Below are 24,216 nucleotides of genomic sequence, written 5' to 3' on the forward strand. Positions count from 1 at the left end.
CTTCTACTCAACAAGATTTACAGAGAACTAAAGTGGATTTTTATGGTATGGCACAATTTCCTCATGTGATTGGATGTGTTGATGGGACTCATGTACCTATTTGTCCTCCATCTGAAAATGAGTACATATACCGTAATAGGAAAAATTTTCATTCTCTGAATATTCAAGTGATATGTAACTCCAAGACCATCATAACTGACATAGTAGCTAGTTACCCAGGGAGTGCCCATGATTCCTACATTTTCAAACATAGTGCAATACATGCCAGACTTTTAGCAGGACAGTTTGGAGATGGTTATTTGCTAGGTAAAATGTTTTCTCCTTTTCAAATTTATAACTTGTCCTTCTGTCACACTTACCAAGTAATACATATGTAAAGTAATTGATGCTTTGTTTTGGTTGTAGGTGATAGTGCCTATGGAGTTAGGTCATACATATTGACTCCATACCTGAACCCAGCATGTAGAAAGGAACAACATTACAACCAGTCACATAAGTCAACGCGTAATGTAATTGAGAGGACATTTGGTGTGCTTAAATCAAGATTTCGCATACTGCATAAGACTGGTGGTAGTTTGCAGTATAATCCAAAAACATGCTGTAAAATTGTTGCAGTCTGCGCCATGCTGCACAACTTGGCAACTGAGAGAGGCATACCTTTGGAAGAAGAAGACATGTTACCACCAAATGACAATGATCCCCAGCAACCCCCAGCAAGACAACATGGACCAGAAGCTGCAGAAGGACGGATGAGGAGAGCGGAAATTACACAGAATTATTTTTGAAAAGGTACCATGCTTTATTTTAATTTGTTTTCAAATCAAGGAAATATGTACTATGGAACCAAAGACATGTACAGATTATACAAACTAAATTTTTTTAATGTGTCAGGAAAAAAACACCAGGCCTCTGTCTATTTATGAGGACCTTCATTTCAGTCAATGAGTAAATGTGAATAAAAAATAATCATGAAAAATGCCTTTAACAAAGATGTTGCTTGTGAACTACTTTTTACGTCCACGCACACCCAAAGCCTTTGCATTTTTAATTCCTTCATCCATCACCGTGTTGCATGCTTCCTTAGCAAATCTAACACTTCTTCTAGAGCCACCAAAGATACCTTCTGGTGGATTAACTTTTGTCCCACCCATAGCAATATCATCCTTTGGTGGAGTTAAAACAGGTATATTATCACTGCTACAAGCATGCTCTATGGAAACCTCTCTCTCCATTCCCCTTCTTATTGCCACAAATGAAGCATTAATTTTATCATGAATTTCTGCATTTTGTTTGCAAATTTTGAACAATGAATTGGAAATTCTTGATAACAGTCTGTTCTGGCCATTTAAGGTTGTCTGTTGCGTAAGGTGCCTATGAACACTTTCCTTATGTTGCAATGTCATTACTGTGCAAATAGATTTCAATGATTTTGCTATACTGTCCATTTTTTTAACAGTAGCCTCTTGGGTGCATTTGAAATCATCAGCCATCTTCTTCATAGTGCTGTGCATGCCTGCTATGTTTTTGCACATAAACTTCATGTTTCCTTTTATAATTCTAATGTCTTTTCCTTGCAGACGCTGTATTTTTAATATTTTATCCTCAACATGGCTACCAGTGGTGGAACCCTCCTCAAACATAGACACTGTGGATGTCCTTGGACGCCTTCTGTAAAATTGGCTTTGTCTCATTCGCCTACTAGGCCTGACATTGTTGGCTGTTGGTGTGGGCTCTGGTGTTGAGACTGCATTTCTTTGAGTACTTTCATCCTCAGATTCTGTTTGCAATAATTGGCGTACTCTTTGCCTTTCAGTTAATGACTCCTGTGCTGTTGAGGTACTTGGCATGTTGGCATCCTCATTTATTTGAATTTCTAAGTTAGTGAAATCTCTTAGATCTCGCTCTATCAATTCTTGTAGTAATTCTGTGAAATAAAAACAGATATTTTGATTTGAAAGTGCTTTGCTGTGATTAATAAAAGTATTAATTGTAGCTCATGGATGTGGTTTAAATAAATTTTGGATATTTACTAACATATCTGTTGTTATGTATTTTTTTATGAGATGTAAAACTTTTGCATGTCAAGCAGTGTTTCTCAGAAACTACATTAACCATGATGCATTACTGTGACCAATCTAAATTCCCTGTCAGATAGGCAAGTTGGCTTCTAAATGTAATGAACCAAGCATGTAAATGTTGGAACAGTCTTGCTTTTAAATGCTTCACTATGGAAATTAATAACTATATCATTCACACACTTACATTACCAAACACATGTTAACTTACCTTCAGAGGGAGTGATGAGGTCTGAAGTGTCTATGTTTATGACTCCAACAACTGCCTCAGTCAGAAGTGTCCCTTCCACAAGGTCATCCAAAGGGGTAGTTGGTGTGTCTTTAGGGGTGCCCCCTCCAGTTCTATTTGCTGATTTTATTCTTTCAGCTATCTTCTCCTTAGCACGACTGCGCAAGTCATACCAGCGCTTTTGTAAATTGCAGATTTCCCTGTGAGCCACTCCAACTGCATTCACCTTTGACTGAATGTTGAGCCACATATTCCTTTTTACAGCATCAGGCACTTTGTGAGACAGTTTCCCAAACAACTGTTCATGCCTGTCTGTCACCTCCTCAATCAGAATTTCAAGCTCTTTGTCAGAAAATTTGACTTTTCTCTTCCTGGAGGGCCCCTCTGCCTCTTGATTTTCCATGTTTTTCCTTCTCCAAAACACACACTGCAGCAATAACCAACCTTCCTCACCAAGCTCTGAGATCAACTGCCAGAGCTACATTCAAAGGGAACATCAGGTGTCCCTGATTGCCTTCTGTGGCTCTCAGGTAATCAGACTGCATCAATTCATCAACTGTGCTGTTTTCGCATTTTGCGAAATCGCAAAATGCGATTTCGCATTATGCGATTTCGCAAAATGCGGAAAAAAGCGCGAATCGCATTTAATTGCGACATTTTGCGATTCGCAAAAAAATCGCGAAAAAATTGATGAATACCATTTTGCGATTTCTTATTTGCAATTCCTTACAAAATGCAAATAAGAAATCGCAATCTCCAACTTTGATGCATGTGGGCCATGATGCTTGGATAACAATCAATCAAACGGAGAGACAAGCAGGCACGACGGATTACAACGGGGGTAAAGGCCTGCGTTAACTACTCTTCACTATCTGCAAAGAGAGAGTACTACTAAGAGAAAAGAGGGGAGGGGGGCAGCGTTCAAAGCACATCAGCGTGCATAAACACGAAAAAGTTTTTACCTATCACGTACTTGACATTTTACAGCTTTTGATATTTGCTATTAAAAAAACAATGAAATTCACTGAAAAAACCATAGGTTATAGGCCATATGTAGTTAGGAATTTGCATTTACAAAACCTTGAAAATTCACTGAAAAAACCATTGGTTATAGACCATATATAGTTAGGGATTAGCCTTTTCAAAACCTTATTTTACTCACACAAAACCATTGAAATTTCATATATAGTTAGTTCCACTAACTATATATCGCGCACCCGCAATCCACTGCTGATGATGTCACATATTACATCATTCATGACATGGTTAGTGACATCACTGATGACATCACTGATGACATCTCAAATGACATCACTGATGACATCACTAATGACATCTCAAATGACATCACTGATAAAATCACTGATAACATCTCATTTGACATGACTGATCACATCACTGATGATATCATTCATGTGATAATACCATGAACCTCTTCAGACTCTAATATAACCTTAGATACAATCAGTGTAAACAGACAGTCACAGACTGTCACTCATCCATGGAGTTACTCACACACCTAGTCAGTTATGCAAAAAATCAATCACACCTCCATTTTCTCAACTATACAGTTATACACACCTTACTTATTCAAACATATACTAACACATATTTACTTTACTCTCTTATACAATCCCTGATACATGTTCACAATGATCCATACAGCCACTCACACATTCACTGGCTCTTATGCACAGTTATTTATATATGTCAACTCTCACATGTACTGTGTTTTACATATGTACTTACTTTGACATGTAGCACTGAGATATCCATTCACTCACCAATACACTCATGCACACAGTCAACCGCCCATACAGCTGTTTTCACATGCACTTTTGAACCCATACATCTAGTGAATCAACTGCTCACACATCTATGCACACAGTCAAACACCTCCCAGCCACCCACACACACACACTCAGTCTCCCATACAAATACTTGGGCAACCAATCAATAACCCATATAGTTACTCATATAGCTACTGATCAACACATGCAGCAGTTTAAAGAACAACAGACATAATGATGCACAAATTAAGACAGTTTAGTCACTTACCCATGCACTCAGTGAGACACATCTAATCGCTCACTCATACAGTCAGTCATGCACCTACTAAATCCTTCATCCAGACACTTTTACATCCACTCATTCTTCAATATGTAAGACATATTTTAACTTTACAGAAACACACAGTCACTGGATGTTGTCATCAGTGATGTCATCAGTGATGTCATTTGAGATGTCATCAGTGATGTCATCAGTGATGTCACTAACCATGTCATGAATGATGTAATATGTGACATCATCAGCAGTGGATTGCGGGTGCGCGATATATAGTTAGTGGAACTAACTATATATGAAATTTCAATGGTTTTGTGTGAGTAAAATAAGGTTTTGAAAAGGCTAATCCCTAACTATATATGGTCTATAACCAATGGTTTTTTCAGTGAATTTTCAAGGTTTTGTAAATGCAAATTCCTAACTATATATGGCCTATAACCTATGGTTTTTTCAGTGAATATATATATATACACACACACACACACACACACAAACACATGCAGGCAGTATTCTCTCTGCACATCATGTCCATTGTTTTATTTTTTTCATGCAAATCGAGACAACATTTTGGGAAAAACTAGACAGCCACGAGGGGAAATAATGAAAGGGTGTCTGGTTGGTATTCAGCTGTACCTACAGGGCATTTGGCTCACAGGTGAATGTATCACTGGCAAAAATATTCCTGCCAGGCACTCAGAGTTCTCTTGATATAGATGGCTGTTCCAAATCATGGTAAAGTTAATTATAATAATGTTATGTTAGGTTATGTTAACATTATTTATACAGCGCACAGCTGCCCCAGCAAAGGGGCGTCCTGGCGCTTAGACAGATACTACAACATAACATGCAAGAAGAGAGGAGAAAGGGGGAGCGGCTACTCAAGAACAGGAAACAAAAAAGTTTTAATAGCACGCCTGAAGGTGGGCAGGTTATTCAAAGCTCGAATGTGCACCGGGAGCGAGTTCCACAGCCCCGCGGCAAGCACCCGGTAAGAGCGGCCACCCATTCTGCTGAGTTTGAAACGGGGGCAGACCGCGAGATGAAGAGCCTCCGATCTCAAAGACCTCGAAGGGATGTAGGGGATAAGCAAGTTGGCAAGAGCCGGCGGCGAGGAGAGCTTCATGATTTTAAAGGCCAGACAGAGCGCTTTAAACTTAATCCTCTGTCTGACCGGCAACCAGTGAAGGGTCAAGATGGTGCTGGAAACAGAGCAATGCCTGGGAAGACCAACAATGGCCCGCGCCGCAGCATTCTGTACCCTTTGAAGCCTGGATGCCTCAGCATGGTTTACCCCTAACAGCAGCGCACTTCCGTAGTCCAGCCGAGATAGAACCGAGGCTTGGACCACGAGCTGCCGGGTGGGAGAGGCGAAGAACTTGAGTACCGGTCTTAAGCCTCGCAAGATGCCGTAGCAGGTGGCTGCGACCTACTTCGTGTGACCTGTGAAGGTGAGCGCTGGGTCCAGCCAGACCCCTAAGTTTTTCACTTCGGAAGCTGGGATGGGAGTGATGCCCAACTCTGGAGGCCACCACTGGTCTCCCCATAGCTCAGCATGTTTCCCCAAGACCAAAACTTCAGTTTTTGTGGCATTCAATTGTAAGCAATTGGTTCTCAACCAACTTGCTACTGCCACAAGTCCAGCTCGGAATCTGGGGCAATAATTCCATCCTGCAAGGACTAGATGAATGTCTCATTATCTTCCTATGTGGCTATTGTTTTCCTTAATCGCTGGTCTATCAGTGTCTCTACCAATGTGTGTCCATGTCTTGCCATAACCATGTCTCATTCCAATCTATTTTTAAAGCACCCTATATCCTTGACACCTTCAAAAAATAGTGCAAAACAAAATTAACTAGAGTTAGGATATCAATCCCACTGAAAGCTAAGAAATATTATATTTCACTGTCACAGTGTTATAGATATTCAAGAAAGCTCCCCGTCCCAAAAAGAAAACAATTCCCCATGCAGCCCAGTCTGGAAGAGCTGCTGATCCTTTAGTAACCTAGCAGCTAGATCACTCCTGTTCTAATGTGAGTAACCACGCTGGCTGTATTTTTATGACATAATACCCTTATAATAAGATTTTCCAATGTATGAACTACTATAGTTCTTTGATTACTCCACATCTGTATCATAATAATCAAAATGGATCCCATGGGTAAAAAAGAGAAAATTAAAAATATTTGCCTCAGCTACCTGTGCACAACCACATCAAGCATTCCTCCTTCAAACCATTGTCACTAAATCACTTATCTAAATCTGTGTCTGTTGGTGTTCGCCCTTGCGCTAAGCTCTGTATTACCAGATAGAATGATAACATGCAGGTATCATTAAAGTTTCAAAAAAGCCTACCATGATCTCTCTGTCAGCATGTCTTGTCTCCTACAGCGGGATTCTCCAATGTCGCTCCTGGGGGGGCCGGATCCATGCCAGAATTTTAAGTTAACTACTTTTATCTAAATGGGCAAATGCTCAAAATCTGGCATGGATCTGGCCCTCCAGGACCAACTTTGGAGAACCCAGTGTAGCAAACCCTTATCCTGTCTCTCCTCCTACACTGCAGCAAACCCTACCAGATAGTGGGCAAGATGGCTCCTTGAGTCAACACTCGCTGTAGACATCCCATGCCATCTGCAGGCCACAGATTTGAATCCCTGAAATATCTGAATTATTTATTGAATTGAGCACAATTCATTTGTTTAATAGTCCCACCTATTGATTATATCACTTAGAAATGGCAGAAGTGTAATATGAAGTGATACATAAAAAATCAGGCCATTATTAGTAACATCAATATTAATCAATGGGGTAACCCAGTAATGTGCAGTACCAAGGGATTATTAAGTTCAAAGAGCAGTGGTTCTGCCACAACACACAAACTCCAATGAACTCTTCTTCTGTCCCCTCTTACAGTGGAATTTCGATAAATGTTACTAAACACGTACTAGAAAAACAAACTAATTGCATTGTTTGAAGTGTATTTTATAAGGAGAAAATCATATTTCAATGCAAAATAGGACATGTATTCATGAAAATCTGATGCAAATGCATCTTTTGCAAAAGTGAAATACAGAAGTGAGGTGTTTGATACATATATCACAACCCAACACGGTTAGAACATAACAATTACTACATATAAAGAAATACATTTAGGCACAGAATGAAAAACATGGTGAGGTTACTCTCAACGTGACCTAGAATTGTGTCCTTCTATTTATGGTGGTCAGGTTGGACTGTAAAGCTTATAACTACACGTCGACGTTTTGACCCTTTAGATTGTGTGCAATTTTGGAACAGCAACAAAGGGTCTTCATCAGGACCAAAAGGAATGTCTGTGTATCGCCTGCATAAGAGGAAAAATGGTTGTAGGTTAGAATCATGTGTTTAGACATATTATATGTAGAACTCAGGGTGAAGGGTCTCTTTATCTGCGCACCTTATGAGTTGGTTCTAATTGAAAACCAACGAGTAGAAGGCGACCTGTTTATATGGTGTCCTCCTTGAGCTTTCTCTTTTATGTGCATATCGATAATGATAAATCAAATGGCAGGTGCAGCATCTGCAACTATACATAATCACCCATTTATTTAAAAGCTAGTCACTCTCTCATTGCAGCCCCCGGGGGAAGTGAAGGTCGCAGACCAGTCTTCCCCCGGCGTATTCGCGCAATGGCGGAAGGACAAGGTTGGGGGCGGGATTAGAGGGTTAAAGGAAGGGGTGGGATTGGGAGGGCATATAAGGTGTCAGGAGAGGAAGATCCGGCCTCTTTCTGACACCTGAGCACCACCGGGAGGACGTAGAAAGTTTGTTAGGGGCAGAAAGTTTGTTAGGGACAGTGAATTAGTGATAGGCGGCCGATTTGTCGATCGGCTGGGGGGGCTTGTTCCTTGTTCCTTTCAGTGACATTTCACTTAGGGCAGGGCGAGTCGAGTATTTACGTTTTCGGGCCCACTGGGGACTCCCAGTGCGGAGGCTGGCTTCGGCATGAGGTGCCCGGGTGACCGAGCGGGCCGGGAGGAGCGATGGCAGCCGGGCGTGTGCTACATGTACAGGCCTGGATTACTGGGTGCTGCGGCATAGTGGGCTTGACAGGACACCGCCTGGAAGTTTGCTGTGGCAGGTAGGGGGAGGTTTTCATGTTCCGGGATGAGGGGGCAGACGGGGGACCCCTTCCGGGCTCCCGCCCATGGCCGCGTTTCAGGCTGTTTGGGAGGTTGCCATCGCTCACGCGGAGGGTGGGGGGAGGGTAGGCTTCCCGGTCTACTGGGGCTGCGGGAGGGCCGGGCTGCCCTGCATTGCTGGTGTTGCGGGTCCCCTTTGGCCATTGTCGGACACCCCGGGTGCGGCTTGCGGATTTATTGGGGGGGGGTAGGAGCACCGGCGGTAGGCTGCGGAGCTCGCGGCGGACGCCCCCCCTATGCGACCCCACCCTTTACAGCAGCTGGAACGGGTCATGGCCAGGCGATTGTCAGACCCAGTAGTGTTTCTTTGGTTCCCTGGGCTATTTCGGCACGGCGGGGGTTGCAGCCTTTGACAGTGGCGAGGGGGGGCTGCTGTCATGCCGATGGGGGCATGCGGGTGGCGCTTTGTGGGAGTGCCCATGGCGGAGTCAGGGACTGCCAGCACGGCGAGAGGCCCAGTGGTGCTTGGGCCCACCTGTTTGGACCGGCCGTGTGGGGGGATAACCAGAGCAGGTGTTTGGGCCCAGAAGGAAGGCGTGATGCCAGTGCGGCGCACAACGGCCTCCAAACGCTGGCCGGAAGCAGTAGGGGGGTCCGCGGCGGCCTGCCCTCCATTGGGGGATTCGCGCAGCAACTGATACAGTGGGCTTAATTTGTCAATGTTATGCAGATAATTTGTGAGAGAAAGGTGGTTTGAGGGGGAGAGTGGAGGTTTGTTTGCTCTGGATGCGAAAGGCGAGGTGTGTGCAGTGGAAGGCATGCAATGGGGGTGCAGTGTGGATGGTAGTTGAGGGGGACAGGCTGCGGCTGCGTGGTTTGCAGTGGGGGGGGGGCACATGGTGCCCAGGCTGTTCATTGGCGTACAGGAGTCGTGTATGGCTACAGAATGGTTTGAGGGCACGGCAACCGAGGGAGCAGCAGCTCTGAGCAAACGGGATGTGGCCCTGGAGTAAACGCCAGGAGGCGAGGGCGGACACAGAATGACCTGCATTTTATGGCCAAGGTGGGCACGGCAGTTATGCACAAGCGGAAGATGTACCGGTTTACCCTCAGGTATGCATTTACAGCTGCGGCTTGGGGGACGCAGTAGGTTGGGGGTCCTTTCTTGGCTATCTAGGGGTACGGGGGTGTGGCACCGGGGTTTCCTGGGAGGTAGCCAGATTTTGGTGGTACGTTGTAGGTGGCATGCTTCACATCATGGCTCATAGGTGCGCGGGGTAGGGGCCTGGCAGATGGGGCTATCCACGCCTGGGTGGGGAGCCGGTCTTGCAGGGCTTTACCGGAGGTTGAAAGGTTTAGTGTCTGGGATTTGTTGCATGGCATTTTTTCCTGTGGGCGGGGGGTTCACGTGAGCCGAGTGCAGGTGGGAGGTGCAGTCTGCAGCAGCGAACACGGGTATGAGGGGTTGAGCATGGGGTGTGTGGGGTGCTGGTATTAGGTTGTCGGGCGCTTGGCGCGTAGGCATGACAGGGTATTTTGGCAGTTTGCAGGGGTGGAGTGTTTTTTGGTGGCGGAATGAGGAGTTTCCGGAGGCAAGGGATGTGGGCGGGGGTGCAGGTGGTGGCTGGGTGGCCATTGTTTGGGTGGGTGCGCATGAGTTTATGGTTCAGAGCTGGGGATCCAAAGGGAGCTGTGGGGGGGCGGGGTTGGGTTGCGCGGGGCGGTTGGTGGTGCCCGGATGGGGCGCAGGCATTTCGAGCTGCGCAGCGAAGGTGCGGTAAGGATGTGAAAGGGGTGTGCCCGGACTTTGGGGCAGTAGGGTGCCGGGCGTAGCGGCACTTTTGGTGTCGGTCTGTTCTGCGCAGAGGGGTGTGTCCAGATACCAAAGGGTTGAGAGTGTAGGACGTTGGTGGCGGTATTGGTTTACGTCAGACTGGGGAGGTTGGTTCTCTTGGTCTTTATTGGACTTGTGCGTAGCGGGCTGTTTTGTGGCAGGGTCGTAGTAATGAGGCGTAGGGTTCTTGGAGTCCTGGGAGGGGCTGCTGACTCGGGGTGACGGAAGTACTGTCTGGTGTTTGGGGCGGCATAGGTACTGGATGGCATGGGTTTTTTCCAGAGATGTTTGGGCCGACTGCCGCACGAGGGCTGGGGGACCACGATGTAGGTCTTGCAGGATTAACTTTCATTGTCTACCGTGGGATCGGGAAATGGAGCGGTAGCCTGGATGGGGGGTTGGCCTTTCTCCCGGTATTTTTGACGTCACAGGAGGTGCACTAGTGGGTGTGCAGACGTCCCTGGATCAGGGACTGCAGTCGTGTGCTGTGTGATGATGGGGAACCAGTCGAATGCAATTTGTGGGGGGGTGGTGGTGCCAGTATGATTGTCGTTGGGTGGCAGGAAATGTGAGTTTGCCTTGAACTGAGGATACATGAGGGGAGAAGTTAACTGGGATATGTAGGGTATGGTGTTATCCTGGGATGCTTGGCGGCAGAACACATGGTACTGTGGTAGCTAACGGGGGGCCTTGCTTGCTTTCGGAGATGTGTTTTCACTGAACAGAGCATGGGGGCATCCTGGTCACGCACATGATTGTGCTTGGCGGGGGATGGTTTGGGGGGTTAAGGATTGGAAGGCTAGGCCAGGGTGCCTGGTGATGAGACATTTGGGATAAGGTTGCAGGTGGGGGCCTATGTTCAAAGGGGAGGCACCTGTCCTGGTCCGGGAATGGTCGGGGACTGTTCCTCAATTACGTCGGGACGTACGTGTGCTGGTGGATGGTCATCCACGGGGGGGGGGCACCTCTCATGGTTGGCACCCTGGAACCCACGGGTACGTGCGCTCTGTAAAAAAATATTGACATAACATAACATAACATGGCGAAGTTTGGCCCGAGAACGTTTATGCGTACGGGTGGCAGGCCCGGGTGGCGAATGGTCGTTCACTGCGTGTAGTGGGGTAAAAGGGTAAATATCCATCGCACGAAGATATAAGGGTTGAAGTGAGGTTGTACGTGCAGGAGTCTGATTCTTAACTGAGATTAACGTTTGTTCAAATTGAAATCCTATGATCATCGGAAGATCACGTTACGGTCTAGAATGCTTCTTTGTCGTCAGGTACTTCTATGGTTAAACATGCCTTACGGATGTGATGCAATTACATATTGAAGGGGACCAACCTTACATGCTACACGGCGTTGAGGGGAGGGGCACCCCCCTCCTTGTTGTACGAACCAGGAGCGGTTTAAAAAAAAAACTTTTTGGGCTATCAGGGGATGCAGGGAATGGAGGTCCATGGGGAGGATGGTCGTTCACCTCGGAATTAAGGGGGAGGCACTTTGGGTGCCCAGTAGATTGGTCCAGTAAGGTTGCTTGTTTTGCTGAAGGGCAAGTACAAGTGGCGGCCGGTCGTTCGCCGCGAGGGGGGGAAATTATCCAGAGCACGGAGATACAAGAGACGAAGTGAGGAAGAACAGGCAGGAGTTTGTGTCTTGCCAAAGGCCACGTTTGTTCACATTGAAATCTGATCATCTGAGATCACGTCACGCTCTAGAATGCTTCTGTGTCATCCGGGATTTTTAGGATTTAGACGTTCCTTACAGATGCAATGCAAAGCCGAGCCACTCCATCTAGAACCTGGTTCACGGCGGACCTCAACGCAGAAAGAAGAAACTTGAGAGCCAAAGAAAGAAAGTGGAGAAACAACCCAACCGCCATTCTCCGACTCCAACTAAAATCTGCCCGTAGGAAGTACAATAACCATATCAAAAACAAAAAATCCAGCTTCTTCCGCGAGGCATTGGTCAAATCCAAAAACAGACCCAAAGAGCTCTACAACATAATCAGACAACAAACATCCAAGCCCCATCCCTCATCCCTGCAGGCATCCAAAGAACTCTGTGATAACTTCGCCAACTTCTTCAACGATAAGGTCTTAAAAATCGAACTATCTCTAGACATCAACAACCCGCACCTCCAGAAGAGCAACTCGGCCTTCCCATTGGCAATCCCATCCGACTCCTTTCCCTCCCCCTGGCTAAGCTTTCGCCCCGTCCAGGAAACTGAGATAATCTCGCTGATCACGACCTCCAAACCATCAGCACACGTTTCAGATCCCATTCCCCCCTCTTTAATCAAAAAAATGAAGCTTACCTTTGCGCCCATCTGGGGAAGAATCATAAACAGCTCCTTACAAAGCGGAGTGGTCCCCGATTATCTAAAAATGGGGCAAGTCACTCCTCTGCTGAAAAAAACCTGGTCTTGACTCAACTGACTTGAACAATTTCAGACCGATATCCAACCTCCCTTTGCTTTCGAAAACACTTGAACGCTGCGTACTCCTGCAACTGAGGCAACATCTGGACTACATCAATCTCCTGGACCCCCTCCAATCCGGCTTCAGACAAGGCCGCAGCACAGAAACCGCGATGCTGAACATCATAGACGACATTCATGGATCTCTTGACGCAGACAAGTGCTGCCTCCTCATACTCCTTGATCTCTCCGCAGCGTTCGACACGGTGGACCACAAGCTCCTCATCAAGACTCTTCAAGAAAGAGCCGGCCTTGGCGAGGTAGTTCTCAAGTGGTTTTCCTCCTTCTTACATAACCGTACGCAAATAATAAAAGTGAAGAACTTCACCTCCGAAACCCAGCAAGTCATCAAGGGTGTCCCGCAAGGATCAGTGCTCTCTCCTCAGCTCTTTAACATCTACATGGAACCGCTCGCCAAGTTCCTCAGGAACGCCAACATCCACTTCCACCACTACGCGGATGACTTGCAGATTTACCTGGAAACCTCTTCTCTTAAAGACATCCACAGACTTAACGATGTCCTAAATGAAGTTCAAGATTGGCTGACAAAGAATCACCTGAAACTCAACCCCGACAAGACAGAAACACTCCTCATCTCAAACAAAGAAGACAACCCTCAAATCACTGAGTGGCTAAAGTCGATCGATGCTCTCAAAGGTAACCTCACGCTAGCCGACTCCGTTAAATCCCTGGGCTTCACCCTAGACCCCAAACTAACCCTGACAAACCACATTAAGAATTCGGCGAAAAGCGCATTTCTCAACCTCAGACTTCTGAACAAAATCAAACCTTACATTCCTAACAAGGACCTCAAACTAGCCACGCAATCTCTAGTTCTATCAAGACTGGACTATGGGAACTCAATCCGAACAGGCATCCCCAAATCGCACCTGGCCCTACTAAAAACAACACTTCACGCGGCAGCGAGAATGATCACAGACTCCAAAAAATCTGACCACATCTCCCCGGCACTCAAAGAACTCGAATGGCTCCCTGCGGAAATGCGGAGTACCTTCAGAACGGCCTGCCTCGCCCACAAGGCCCTCCACACCGGCAAACCGGAATACTTGGCAAACAAGCTCAAAAAAGCAGGCCAAGCCAGAAATTTGAGAAGCTCTAACTCCCTGCTGCTCATCCTACCAAAAACCAGAAAGAAGAGAACTGCTGACTGCTCTTTCTCAGGAAATGCCCCCAAAATATGGAACGCCATCCCCCCGCACATCAGAACTATACCGTCCTATGCAGAATTCAAAAGCCAACTCAAATCCTTGTGCCTTATCCGTTCCCTTGGTTGCGGGTAACTTGGATCAGCAAGCGTCCCCGGAATCCATGCGGTAACATTGAATCCTGTTACCAAGAAGTCCTGCTGTCCGAACTTCCTCATTCCAAAATTGTCGCTCGCTGATCGCTTTTATTGGGTTTGTGTCATGTTGTTCTCTTTTTCATTCCCTCTACTGTAAAGCGCTCTGATACCCTCGGGTCTTGTTAGCGCTATAGAAAACTTCTAAATAATAAATAAATAAATAATTACATGGTGGGGGACATGAGCTCATGCTGCACAGAGCTGGGGGGAGCGCCTTTGTAAGAACAAGGAGCAGTCAAAGACTATTATTGTTAATCAAGGGATGCAACGGATGGTGGTACAAGGGGTGGATGGTCGTTCACCTCGGAGAGGGAGGGGGCACCTTGGGTGACTAATGGATTGGCCCAGAACGGTTGCTTTTTGCTGAGCATAAGGACAAGTGGTGGACGGTCGTTTGCTGCGAAGTAGGGGGCAGTTGGTCCTGGGTCGAGGATTGGGCCCAACGAAGGGGGTATGTGCATGGGACACGGGGCCAGGTGGGGACTGGCGGTTCACGGTGAGGGCGGTGTCTGTTTGCAGACTGGGATTGGCCCTGCAAGGTTACCGGTTCCACGGGATGCAGGCCAGGTGATGGATGGCCGTTCACCGCGGGGGGGGCACCAATTGTTGGTCAATGATTGGGCCCGGGTATGGTGTCGTTTCATACAGGCATTGGTCCAGGTGGTGGATGGTCGTTCACTGCGTTGGGGGGGGCACCGTACAACTGGGAGTGGCCCCAGGGGGGTGTTTTTGTTTTCACATCATGCAGGTACAGATGGGGTGATGGAATATCGCCACGTTGAGAGCAATTTATCCTGGTAGGGTTTGTTCCGGAACATTCCCGAAGTGTTAGGGACGCGTGTTTAGGTGGATGGTCGTCCACAGGGTGCTGCAGAGTGGGGTGGCAGTTTTAGGCGCACAGGACTGAAGGGCACGTGGGCCCGATATGGAAGGGCACCTTTCGCGATTCACGTTTGCTCCAAGAATGGTACTTTGCTGCAGGATACAGGGGGAGGTGATGGATGGTCATCCGCTAGGAGGCCGGCGGGTTGGCTGGCAGGAGGCGAAAGGTGCGCAGGACAGTGGGGGGTGGTGGGGGCAGCGAAACGCCCTCCGGGGGTTCCCTGGTTGGTGGTACTTTGGAGGGGTGGGGAGTCACATACGGGTGGATCCACCCCTCGGGTGGGGGGAGAACGGTACACAGGTGACTGATAGCGGGGCACGGGAGGCAATGAGCAATGAAGGCAAAGTCAACAGAGGATGCTTGGAGGGCACGTGAAGGTGAGAATGGGGAAAGGAAGGAGGTTATCGAGTGAATGGGGAAGAGTCAAACAGGTGAGATGGTTTTGAGAAGGCAGAATGGAGAATGCGTGGGTATGGGATGGAAATGTATATTTCTTGAATTGATGTACTGTTAATAAGTCTAAATGATTGCAACCTTGTCCTTTAACACTTCAAGTAACAGCGTGGAGTGTAGTTATTGCGCGATTTAGATATGGGCGATTGTTGAGGAGAAGGTAAATAATCTCACTAACCTCCGGCGTCATGCGCTCAGAGTCATCAATACATTTTGAACCTGTGAGGGCACACAGCCTCAGTACGTGAAAATCGCTTCATATCCAAATACATCAATTAAATCAAAGGGCAGGAACAACGTGCTCTCAGAACATCTGCAACAATACAGAATCATAAAAGATATATGTATTGTTCGAAAATATACTCAATCTAGATATGTGGCATTTGTGGGAGGCCGGTTGTGGTGTCCTCCAAACTTACCTCTGGCTGAGTTTGCTCAGAGCCTAGTGGTCAAGGGACTTCACGTAGTGAATGAACAATCTCATACCGGAAGCTTTTAAGGAGAACCTGCAGCGTGCAGCAGGCACGTTAGGATTGCACATTCCTACGTGCTTCTCGCGGCTGCTAAAAGGAAGGGTGATACTGGAAAGTTTCACCGCGTCTCACAGTGTCCCTCTAGGGACCGTCCCTCACCAAAATGGAAGATCTTCAAATAGTGTGATTCCAGTGGTTACAGTGGTATTCATTTACTATTAAAATGTAGTATTCATTTAGTAAGCATGAAGGCTAAGTAGTATGCCCACAAGCCGAAATATGCTAATGAGGGAATACTAGTTCTACTCAACTACCCTTCAAATACATAGCGAATACTTCAATTGATTGCTAAAAGAAGAGTAGTAGTATTCTATAAGAATAGTATTTGAAGCTTAGTAGTATTCTGTTAGGGTTTATTTGCAGCTCTTGTGCTATTTCAAGAGCAAAATGAAGGGTAGTCTCATTGATTGTGACCACTATTTGAAGACTAGTGGTATTCTTTGTGACCACTATTTGAAGACTAGTGGTATTCTTTGTGACCACTATTTGAAGACTACTGGTATTCTTTGGGACCACTATTTGAAGACTAGTGGTATTCTTTGTGACCACTATTTGAAGACTACTGGTATTCTTTGGGACCACTATTTGAAGACTAGTGGTATTCTTTGTGAGCAGTATCGGAATACTAACGGCAATGAGCGCGGGGAGTCACGCAGGGGGGTGTTGGCGCAGGGGGGGGGGGTTCACGCGGCAGCCCGCACTCCTCCTCCTCACCTGTGTCTGTGGTGTCGGTGCTGGCTGTGTCTCTCTCGGGTGTGGCCTGCCTGTCCCACGCTGTACTCCGGGCTGCAGACAGTCCAAACACAAGAGCAGTTGGGTTACGGTGACTGCTGCAGCCCTGGACCCTGTCAGCCCCGCCTTCGATGACACTAGCTCAGTATGTGGACGACGGCGCTGCACCTCCAAATACGGTGTGTGCCAAAAGAGGCAAATGAAGTTTAAAAAATAAAAAAAGTGATTACATTCACTAAGCACACTTGTCACTGAATATATACTTTTATGTAGCGCTGCCACAGTATTTGTTGTAATTAGCAAGTATCACTGACTTCCAAATAGAATTATTGTCAGTGAGGAGCTATTTTACGATATTTGGAGCCTTCTACTATCCTCTAACGCCATGTAGTGTCGTTTAGAGCTACCCTTTTCCTAAAACCAACGGTATAGACTTAAGCAAAATGCAGACCTATAGGATTTAGAGTAACAGAGCATGTTCAACATTTAAATTTAAAAAAATGCAGCCCATGATTTTCTCAATCTGCTAGTTTTACAAATTGGTTATAACTGGGGTTATGTTTTGCTCTTCATCAAATGAAAATATAATCCAGCAAACATCATGTCATAACCAAACCAATTCTTTTTAGGAGTGTTCAGCATTACAGAGTTTTCCTCTGAAATATTGTGAAGTTTTTTTCAAAATTTCCAAAATTTCGTGCATTTCACAAAAGTTCAGAAGATTTCAAAGATCGGGAGTTACTTCATAGGTTTATATTGGCATGAGTGCTCCACATGAAATGTGTTAAATTTGGGCTTTTAAGGTTGGACAACAGTGGCCATGCAAGCACACTTTATCAGTGACCCATTCTGTGCCACTGTACAAGGGGCAGGCAGAAAACAAGCATTTGCAATGCAATAGGTCTCGCATTAGGAAAGTGTGAGCTATTGGTATTGTAAATGACAATTTTCTTTAATATGTGTTGGCTTTGAAAATATATAAATTAATAGCAGTGGTGTCCCAGAGTGATGTGGGGGTGCCCCAGAGTGATGTGGATGTGGTGGTGTCCCAGAGTGAAGTGGTGGTGTCCCATAGTAAAGTGGTGGTGCCCCATAGTAAAGTGGTGGTGTCCCATAGTAAAGTGGTGGTGTCCCATAGTAAAGTGGTGGTGTCCCATAGTAAAGTGGTGGTGTCCCATAGTAAAGTGGTGGTGTCCCATAGTAAAGTGGTGGTGTCCCAAGGTGATGTGGGGAAAAGTCAACAACTTCAAACGGCGGCCGCGCTGCACTGGCCCATTGCGGCAGCCTTTATAATTTATTTGGGTACACTGATACGAGTGAGAAACTGACGAAACAGATACGAGTGAAGGATGGACGAAGGTGACCAGTGAGAGATGGACGAAGGAGATACAAGTGAGAGATGGACGAAGAAGATACCAGTGACAGTGATATGAAGTAGATACCAGTGAGAGATGGAGAAAGGAGATACTAAGCTGAGTAAAAAAAAAGCGAGAATAAAGGACTGACAAGGAAAGCAGGGGCATATAATTGAAAATGATGGGATGGGAGATGAATAGAAAAGATATAAATAATGAAAAGCTGGAGGCAGGAGAGAGGGAAGAAGGAGGGTAATAGCAGAAGGATAGAGGAGGGAAAAAAGGATTGTATTTATATAGCGCTTGTTACCCCTGATGGGGTGTTGAAACATGCTATTCAGGAAGCCCATAAAGGATTAGTGGTGAATTAATATGGTGAAATATTAAAGTAATTTCAAATGGTGGATATTAATCAGTTATTTGGAGTGAGACGGATAGCGGAGGGATAAAAGGTGAAGAAAGGTTTGCATTCATATAGCACTTGTTACCCCGATGGATGTTGAAGCGCTTTTCTGGCAAGTAGCACGCCACTCTGGAACTCAAAGGATTAGTGTTGAAAATTGGTATAGCAAAATATGAAGAAATTTGAGTAGTGGATATGTTATTCAGTTTTTTGGGTATAGAAGTGTAGGTGGCGGGATAGTGAAGGGATAGAGGTTTGTATTTATATAGAGCTTGCTACGCCTGATGGGGTTTTGAAGCGCAAGCATAACTATAGAAATGGAGTCTGTGAACATCAATAGGGTTGCTGTCTTGTGGGTGCGTGCATGTCGTTCCATAACCCGCTCCTTAACCATCGCTAATCCCCTCCTTACTCCTCCCTTAACCACTCCCATTTAGTAGCAAGCATTCCGCATTTTCCAGCCATGCCACCGTTCCTCCCACATTTACTTCTAAACGCAGCCATATGTGTGCAGAGATCTCCGCAGTTAGAGCGGAGAGCTCTACATATAAAAAAATAGGAGAGACGGAGGCATTAACATCTGTATGCAGGTTACCGAAAAGCATTTTGTAGGAGTACTATTTGGTACTACTAATGTTCAGCTGCGGCCCACCCATAAGGGTGAAGGGGCCACACCCCCACACCTTTTTCCAGAGAGGAAGAGTTTCTGTCAGGCTGAGCAAAGGTCAGCCTGCGAGACACTCCTTGTCCTCATAGTGGGGTCGGGTCAGCAACTCTCACCAAACCCATCCCACATTGTGATGAGTAGGGGACTGCTGCCTTCCCTCACTGGCTATACAGGAAAGCAGCAGTCACACCACTCCTAGGACCTCTGAGGCTTACCTTTCTCTGAGCTGCAAGAGAGGTACGTTTTGTGTTTTTGAATGTTAGGTGCGTGCGTGTATGTATAAACATATGAATTTGTTGTAAATGAGCGCTATGAATGGGTGCATGAGTGCATGTTTGTGAATGTATGGGTGTATTTGTGGCCCGCCCGCCCCCTTCCCTGTCAAAATTACCAGCCACCACTGCTAATGTACTGCAAAAGGCCGTTTGCACATAAACTCCTTTGTGTTCATCTCCAGACACACAAAGAACATGTGTATAAATTTCCAAAATATGCGCAATGCTTTGGGTTTTACATACATGGTTGGATATCGGTGATCTTATTGTGAGCTTCAGAAATGAACGTGAAGTTTCGCCGGTTTGGTAGAAATCTATTTTAATTTTGTTGCATATACGAGTTGCTTGCCCTATTGCGCTGCCTTTGCAGTGTTTAACTTTGCACTTGCATGTGAATAGCATGTTTTACCTTCCAGCACCACAGAATTCTTTGTCAATTACTCGTTAATAGTCACATTTGCCCTATCGCTGGAAACCAAGATCTATATAAATGGTGACGTAGAAAAGATGGATACGCAGCAGAGTAACAGATTCCTTGATTATGGTACAAACTCCTAGTTGTTTTCCCTTTAGTTTGTCTGCCTTAAAAGTCCCTGAATCTCGGCACAGCACCAAGTAACCCTGACATGGTGATAGAGTGCCTAGCAAACCCCCATAGCATAAAAATACTGCGATAGAAAACGTGCATATTACAACTTTGACATAAAATGGACAATGACAGGACTGCGGGTATTTCAGATAACACTTGTGGTCATCCCAGTTTGTTCCAAAGAGGACTGAGCTCCAAAGAAGCAGTAGATTTCTCAACAGGTCAGCTGGCGTTTGACTGAGCCTGCCATAGCCCTGCGCTGCCTGGCCTGTGACTGGCCCTGTCCAGTCCTAACCTTTTACGTATCACGTGACATAGGTTTTGACGTTAGCATCGCTCCACTTCTCTTTCACACCCCGACTGTCGGGATATCCCTAGGTACCCAGAGCTCAGGCCTCTTTCAGCTTTTCTCATCCAGTCTTCAATGGCATCTGTTACCATGAGCAGTCGGATTGCCTGGCAATGCTGAAATAACGCCTGACTTACCTCAGAGGCTGGCAACTTACCCCACCTGGTGTCCACGACACCTGATCCGAATGAGTGAGCAGCGATGGGCATCGCGCCAGAAGAATGACTAACAAACCACGGCAGTTGACAACTGCAAAACTGAACAGATCTGAGAAGCTTAGTCATTGAAGTTCAGGTATTGCCGCCTCAGTGGCGCCATGAAAACACCTCACGCTCTGTGAAATAAGAATTACACTTGGAACTGTTACCACTTACCATTTCAAAGACAGCACATTCTTAATTGTAAATAACCTACCAGGGTGAAGCATACATGATTTGATATTTAAGAAAGTCTGAGGGGAACATGTTGTGCGTTTTTGGGCACTAGAAAACGTGCTGTAGATATGTTTTAATTTCAGAGAGGCTTGAGGTAGAAAAATAGCTCTGTGCGTATACCCCCGTAGAAAGAACCGGTGATGGAGAACCGGCGTTTGAAAAGCAACTCAACCTGGTGACAAAGAAGGGTCTTCCCCAGTCAACCAAGCCCACTGCGTCCACCCAGGCCCAGGTGCACCTCATTGCTGGGATTCCCTCTGCATGGTGTCCAGGCATTCTGCAAGCATCAGTGCTCTGCAGCAGGCCTGATACCCATATTCTGCAGGTACCTTCAGTCTCATACAGGATAGAACTGTATAGGTTATAAGAGTGGATATGTGCACAGAGAGAGAAAGATACTTTACCTAGAAAGCATGCAGTAGAAAGATTTATACTTGCAAGAAGTAGGCCTTAGTGTGTTCCACTCCAGAAAGGTTTGTCAAGCAATATACCCAAAATATCCGTGGGGGAGGGGGGGGGAGCAGGGTAACAGGCAAAAAGAACATATAAGATGTGCCCTGGTGAATCTAATAGCATTGCCAGTACTTGTTGTACTTTCAGCAGTAACACAGCCCACAACCATTGCACTGTCACCATAGATAGTCATACTCAAGACATAACCACACCATCATGCCTGCGCCCAGGGCAGCCCCAGAGCCCTAGGATTGGCACAGCACCACCTCACAATGGCTGTCCCCGTGAACATAAACACCAGCAACACACACACTGCTAATAAAATCACCCCCTCGAGTGCACAATTTTCTGTGGTACAACAGCAACCAGGTTTGTGATACGTATACTACAAGCATTGGCAAAGTCAACAGGTTGGTCTTAGTCAAGCACACATTTGTTATCAAAAACGAACAACAGATAAATGGATACAGGTATAGAGTTACCTGCAGCGGAACACAGCCATGTAAACAAGCAGAAAAGGGAATCAGTTTCCCTGCCTCTCTGGGAGGGTTTGCCCAAATCCGGGGAGGTTCAAGCCCGGACCATAGGGGGCCTGGTCTCTGAAGGGACAGGGCAAGAATTATGGAAATGGATGGAAATATGGTAATGGTCCATATCGCTGCAAATATTTTTGGGCAGACTTTCAGTGTGAACTCAACCAAAGTGTAGTGGAGCGGTAATTAAAATGCACACAGTCGCATTCCTCTTCTTTCAGGCATGTAAAGATTAAGTGATTTGCCCAGAACAACAGGCTGTTGAGTCCACATGGGTACTCGAACCCCGTTCCCCAGTTGCAAAGCCGGCAGCGATGACCGTTAAGCCACATTGATCACTTCCCAAGCACAATGAAAACACCTTTCCTGCAGCTGACCATATTCAACTTGTGCAACGTGCACGTTTAAAAAAAAACGAGAAAAAATAGTATGGTTTATGGATCATTTTTATCTTCCCAGTGCATTTTACATCATGCCAACTAATATTGGAGCCCATTTCGCTGCAATTAAAGTGAGCAACAAGGATCACAACCTGCAAGAACATAACTGTTTAACAGTACATTTCTAAAATACGAGCTAGCTTTAGCTTAAGCAGTTTTTCATTATTAGTCAAATGTTACTGTCGTGAAACGAACCTTCAAACTGCGAGTATTCCTGGATCTTTGGAGAAATAAACCAGTAAGAAATTAAGGGAGCCAGAAACAGTTGTTCGGAGCCGGCCCGCACCCGCACCAGGGCAGACGTTGTGAGTGAGCTACACGTCTGTAAGGGCCGCACCCACTGACTGCAAGCAGTTGCACAAAGTATTTGTATAATGTAAATGATTAACACACACACATACTCAGATGGCTGCAATGCACCCCTCAGTCTCACTTACTCATTTACTCTACATTAGCAGGCAAGCATTAAAAAGAACAGTTGACACTGGCCTCACACTTACATGCAAGGACAGCAATTCCGGTTACTCCCCAGAGTCTGATCACACGTTTTCACTCGTCTCCAGTCCATTGGGAATGGCAAACGTGCGTGCACTCCCGGAGATCCCCATCAGAATCCCTCAGGCTCACAACAGGGGCAGCAGCTCAGAGCAGGTCACTCAAGAGCATTGATTTAAATTTACCGCTGTGGCCGGTCGGGCGATACGAGCAGCGCCATCACGCAGCCTAGGCTGACAACCTCCCAAACTTTGAACTGCGGTCCTATTAGGAGCCACGCAAACAATGTACGTCATCGCGTCAGCGCTACGCAAGTAGAACAGGGAAAAAATACTACTCACAAAACGGGAGGCCACAAGCAATCTAGCAAAGTATCTAAACGTCCAGAAAGTGGCAATGACTGGAGAAAGAATAAAATATGAAAAGTACAGAAATCTAATTTAAAAAAAAGGCGAATGTGAAAAAATAATAAATAATCCAAGTAAACAAGCATTGAAAATGAATTAGGTCTCGCCCTCCTTTAAGTTAAAGCAATTCTGTTTGAAATTAGGTGGCTTTTTAGCTTTGCTTTTATTAGTGTCCTTCACACTTTCATGTACATATCAAGCATATGTATGCATATATGTGTGTATATATATATATATATATATATATATATATATATATATATATATATATATATATATATATATATATATATACATGCATTTATATTTGTATTTACATCATACATATGCAGATTATATACATGCTTATATATGTATGCATATATACACACACACACATATATATATATATATAAATATATATATATATATGTGTGTGTGTGCATATGTGTGTGGGTGTAGAGGTAGAGAGTAGAGAGTAGAGAGAAGTAGAGAGTGTGTAGTAGAGTGAGTAGTAGAGAGTGAGTATTAGGGAGTGAGTTGTAGAGAGTAGAGTAGTAGAGACTGAGTAGTAGGGAGTCGTAGAAACTGAGTAGTAGATAGTGAGTAGTAGAGTATTAGAGTGAGTAGAGTATAGTAGAGTAGAAGTGAGTAGTAGAGAGTAGTAGTGAGTAGTAGAGTGAGTAGGAATAGAGAGTTAGTAGTAGAGTGAGTATTAGAGTAGTAGAGAGTGAGTAGTAGTGAGTAGTAGAGTAGTAGAGAGTGAGTAGAGAGTAGTACAGAGAGAGTAGTAGAGAGTAGTAGAAAGTAGTAGAGTGACTAGTAGAGAGTAGTAGAGTGAGAAGTAGAGTGTAGTAGAGAGTGGTAGAGAGTCAGTAGTAGAGAGTGAGTAGTAGTGAGTAGGAGAGAATGAGTAGAGTAGTAGAGAGTAGTAGAGAGTGAGTAATAGAGAGTGAGTAGTAGAGAGTGCGAAGTAGAGAGTAGTAGAAAGTGAGTATTAGAGAGGAGTACAGTGAGTAGTAGAGAGTAGTACTAGTACCAGCACGACCCTCCCCCGATACCTACACTCAAACA

The 24,216-nt window shown here is 45.6% G+C and overlaps 1 protein-coding gene across 2 annotated transcripts; it reads right to left on the reverse strand.

Moving 5' to 3' along the window:
• Nucleotides 1-803: 803 nt before the first annotated feature.
• LOC147747089 (uncharacterized) lies at nucleotides 804-22,995 on the reverse strand. Of its 2 annotated transcripts, none has more exons than XM_086936155.1 (2): nucleotides 2,287-2,708; nucleotides 804-1,924 (listed from the first exon to the last, which is right to left on the reverse strand). In XM_086936155.1, exons 1-2 carry the CDS (start codon nucleotides 2,705-2,707, stop codon nucleotides 1,005-1,007), a joined length of 1,341 nt encoding a protein of 446 aa, XP_086792281.1. In that variant the 5' UTR covers nucleotide 2,708; the 3' UTR covers nucleotides 804-1,004. The 2 variants fall into 2 exon arrangements, 1 of the variants encoding a protein (XP_086792281.1); XR_015299459.1 differs by lacking the exon at nucleotides 2,287-2,708 and adding an exon at nucleotides 22,762-22,995 and having other exon boundaries at nucleotides 1,792-1,924.
• Between the last annotated feature and the right edge of the window lie 1,221 nt (nucleotides 22,996-24,216).

This window comes from Lissotriton vulgaris, chromosome 1_1 (assembly GCF_964263255.1).
Source record: "Lissotriton vulgaris chromosome 1_1, aLisVul1.2, whole genome shotgun sequence".
Classification (NCBI taxonomy): Eukaryota; Metazoa; Chordata; class Amphibia; order Caudata; family Salamandridae; genus Lissotriton; species Lissotriton vulgaris.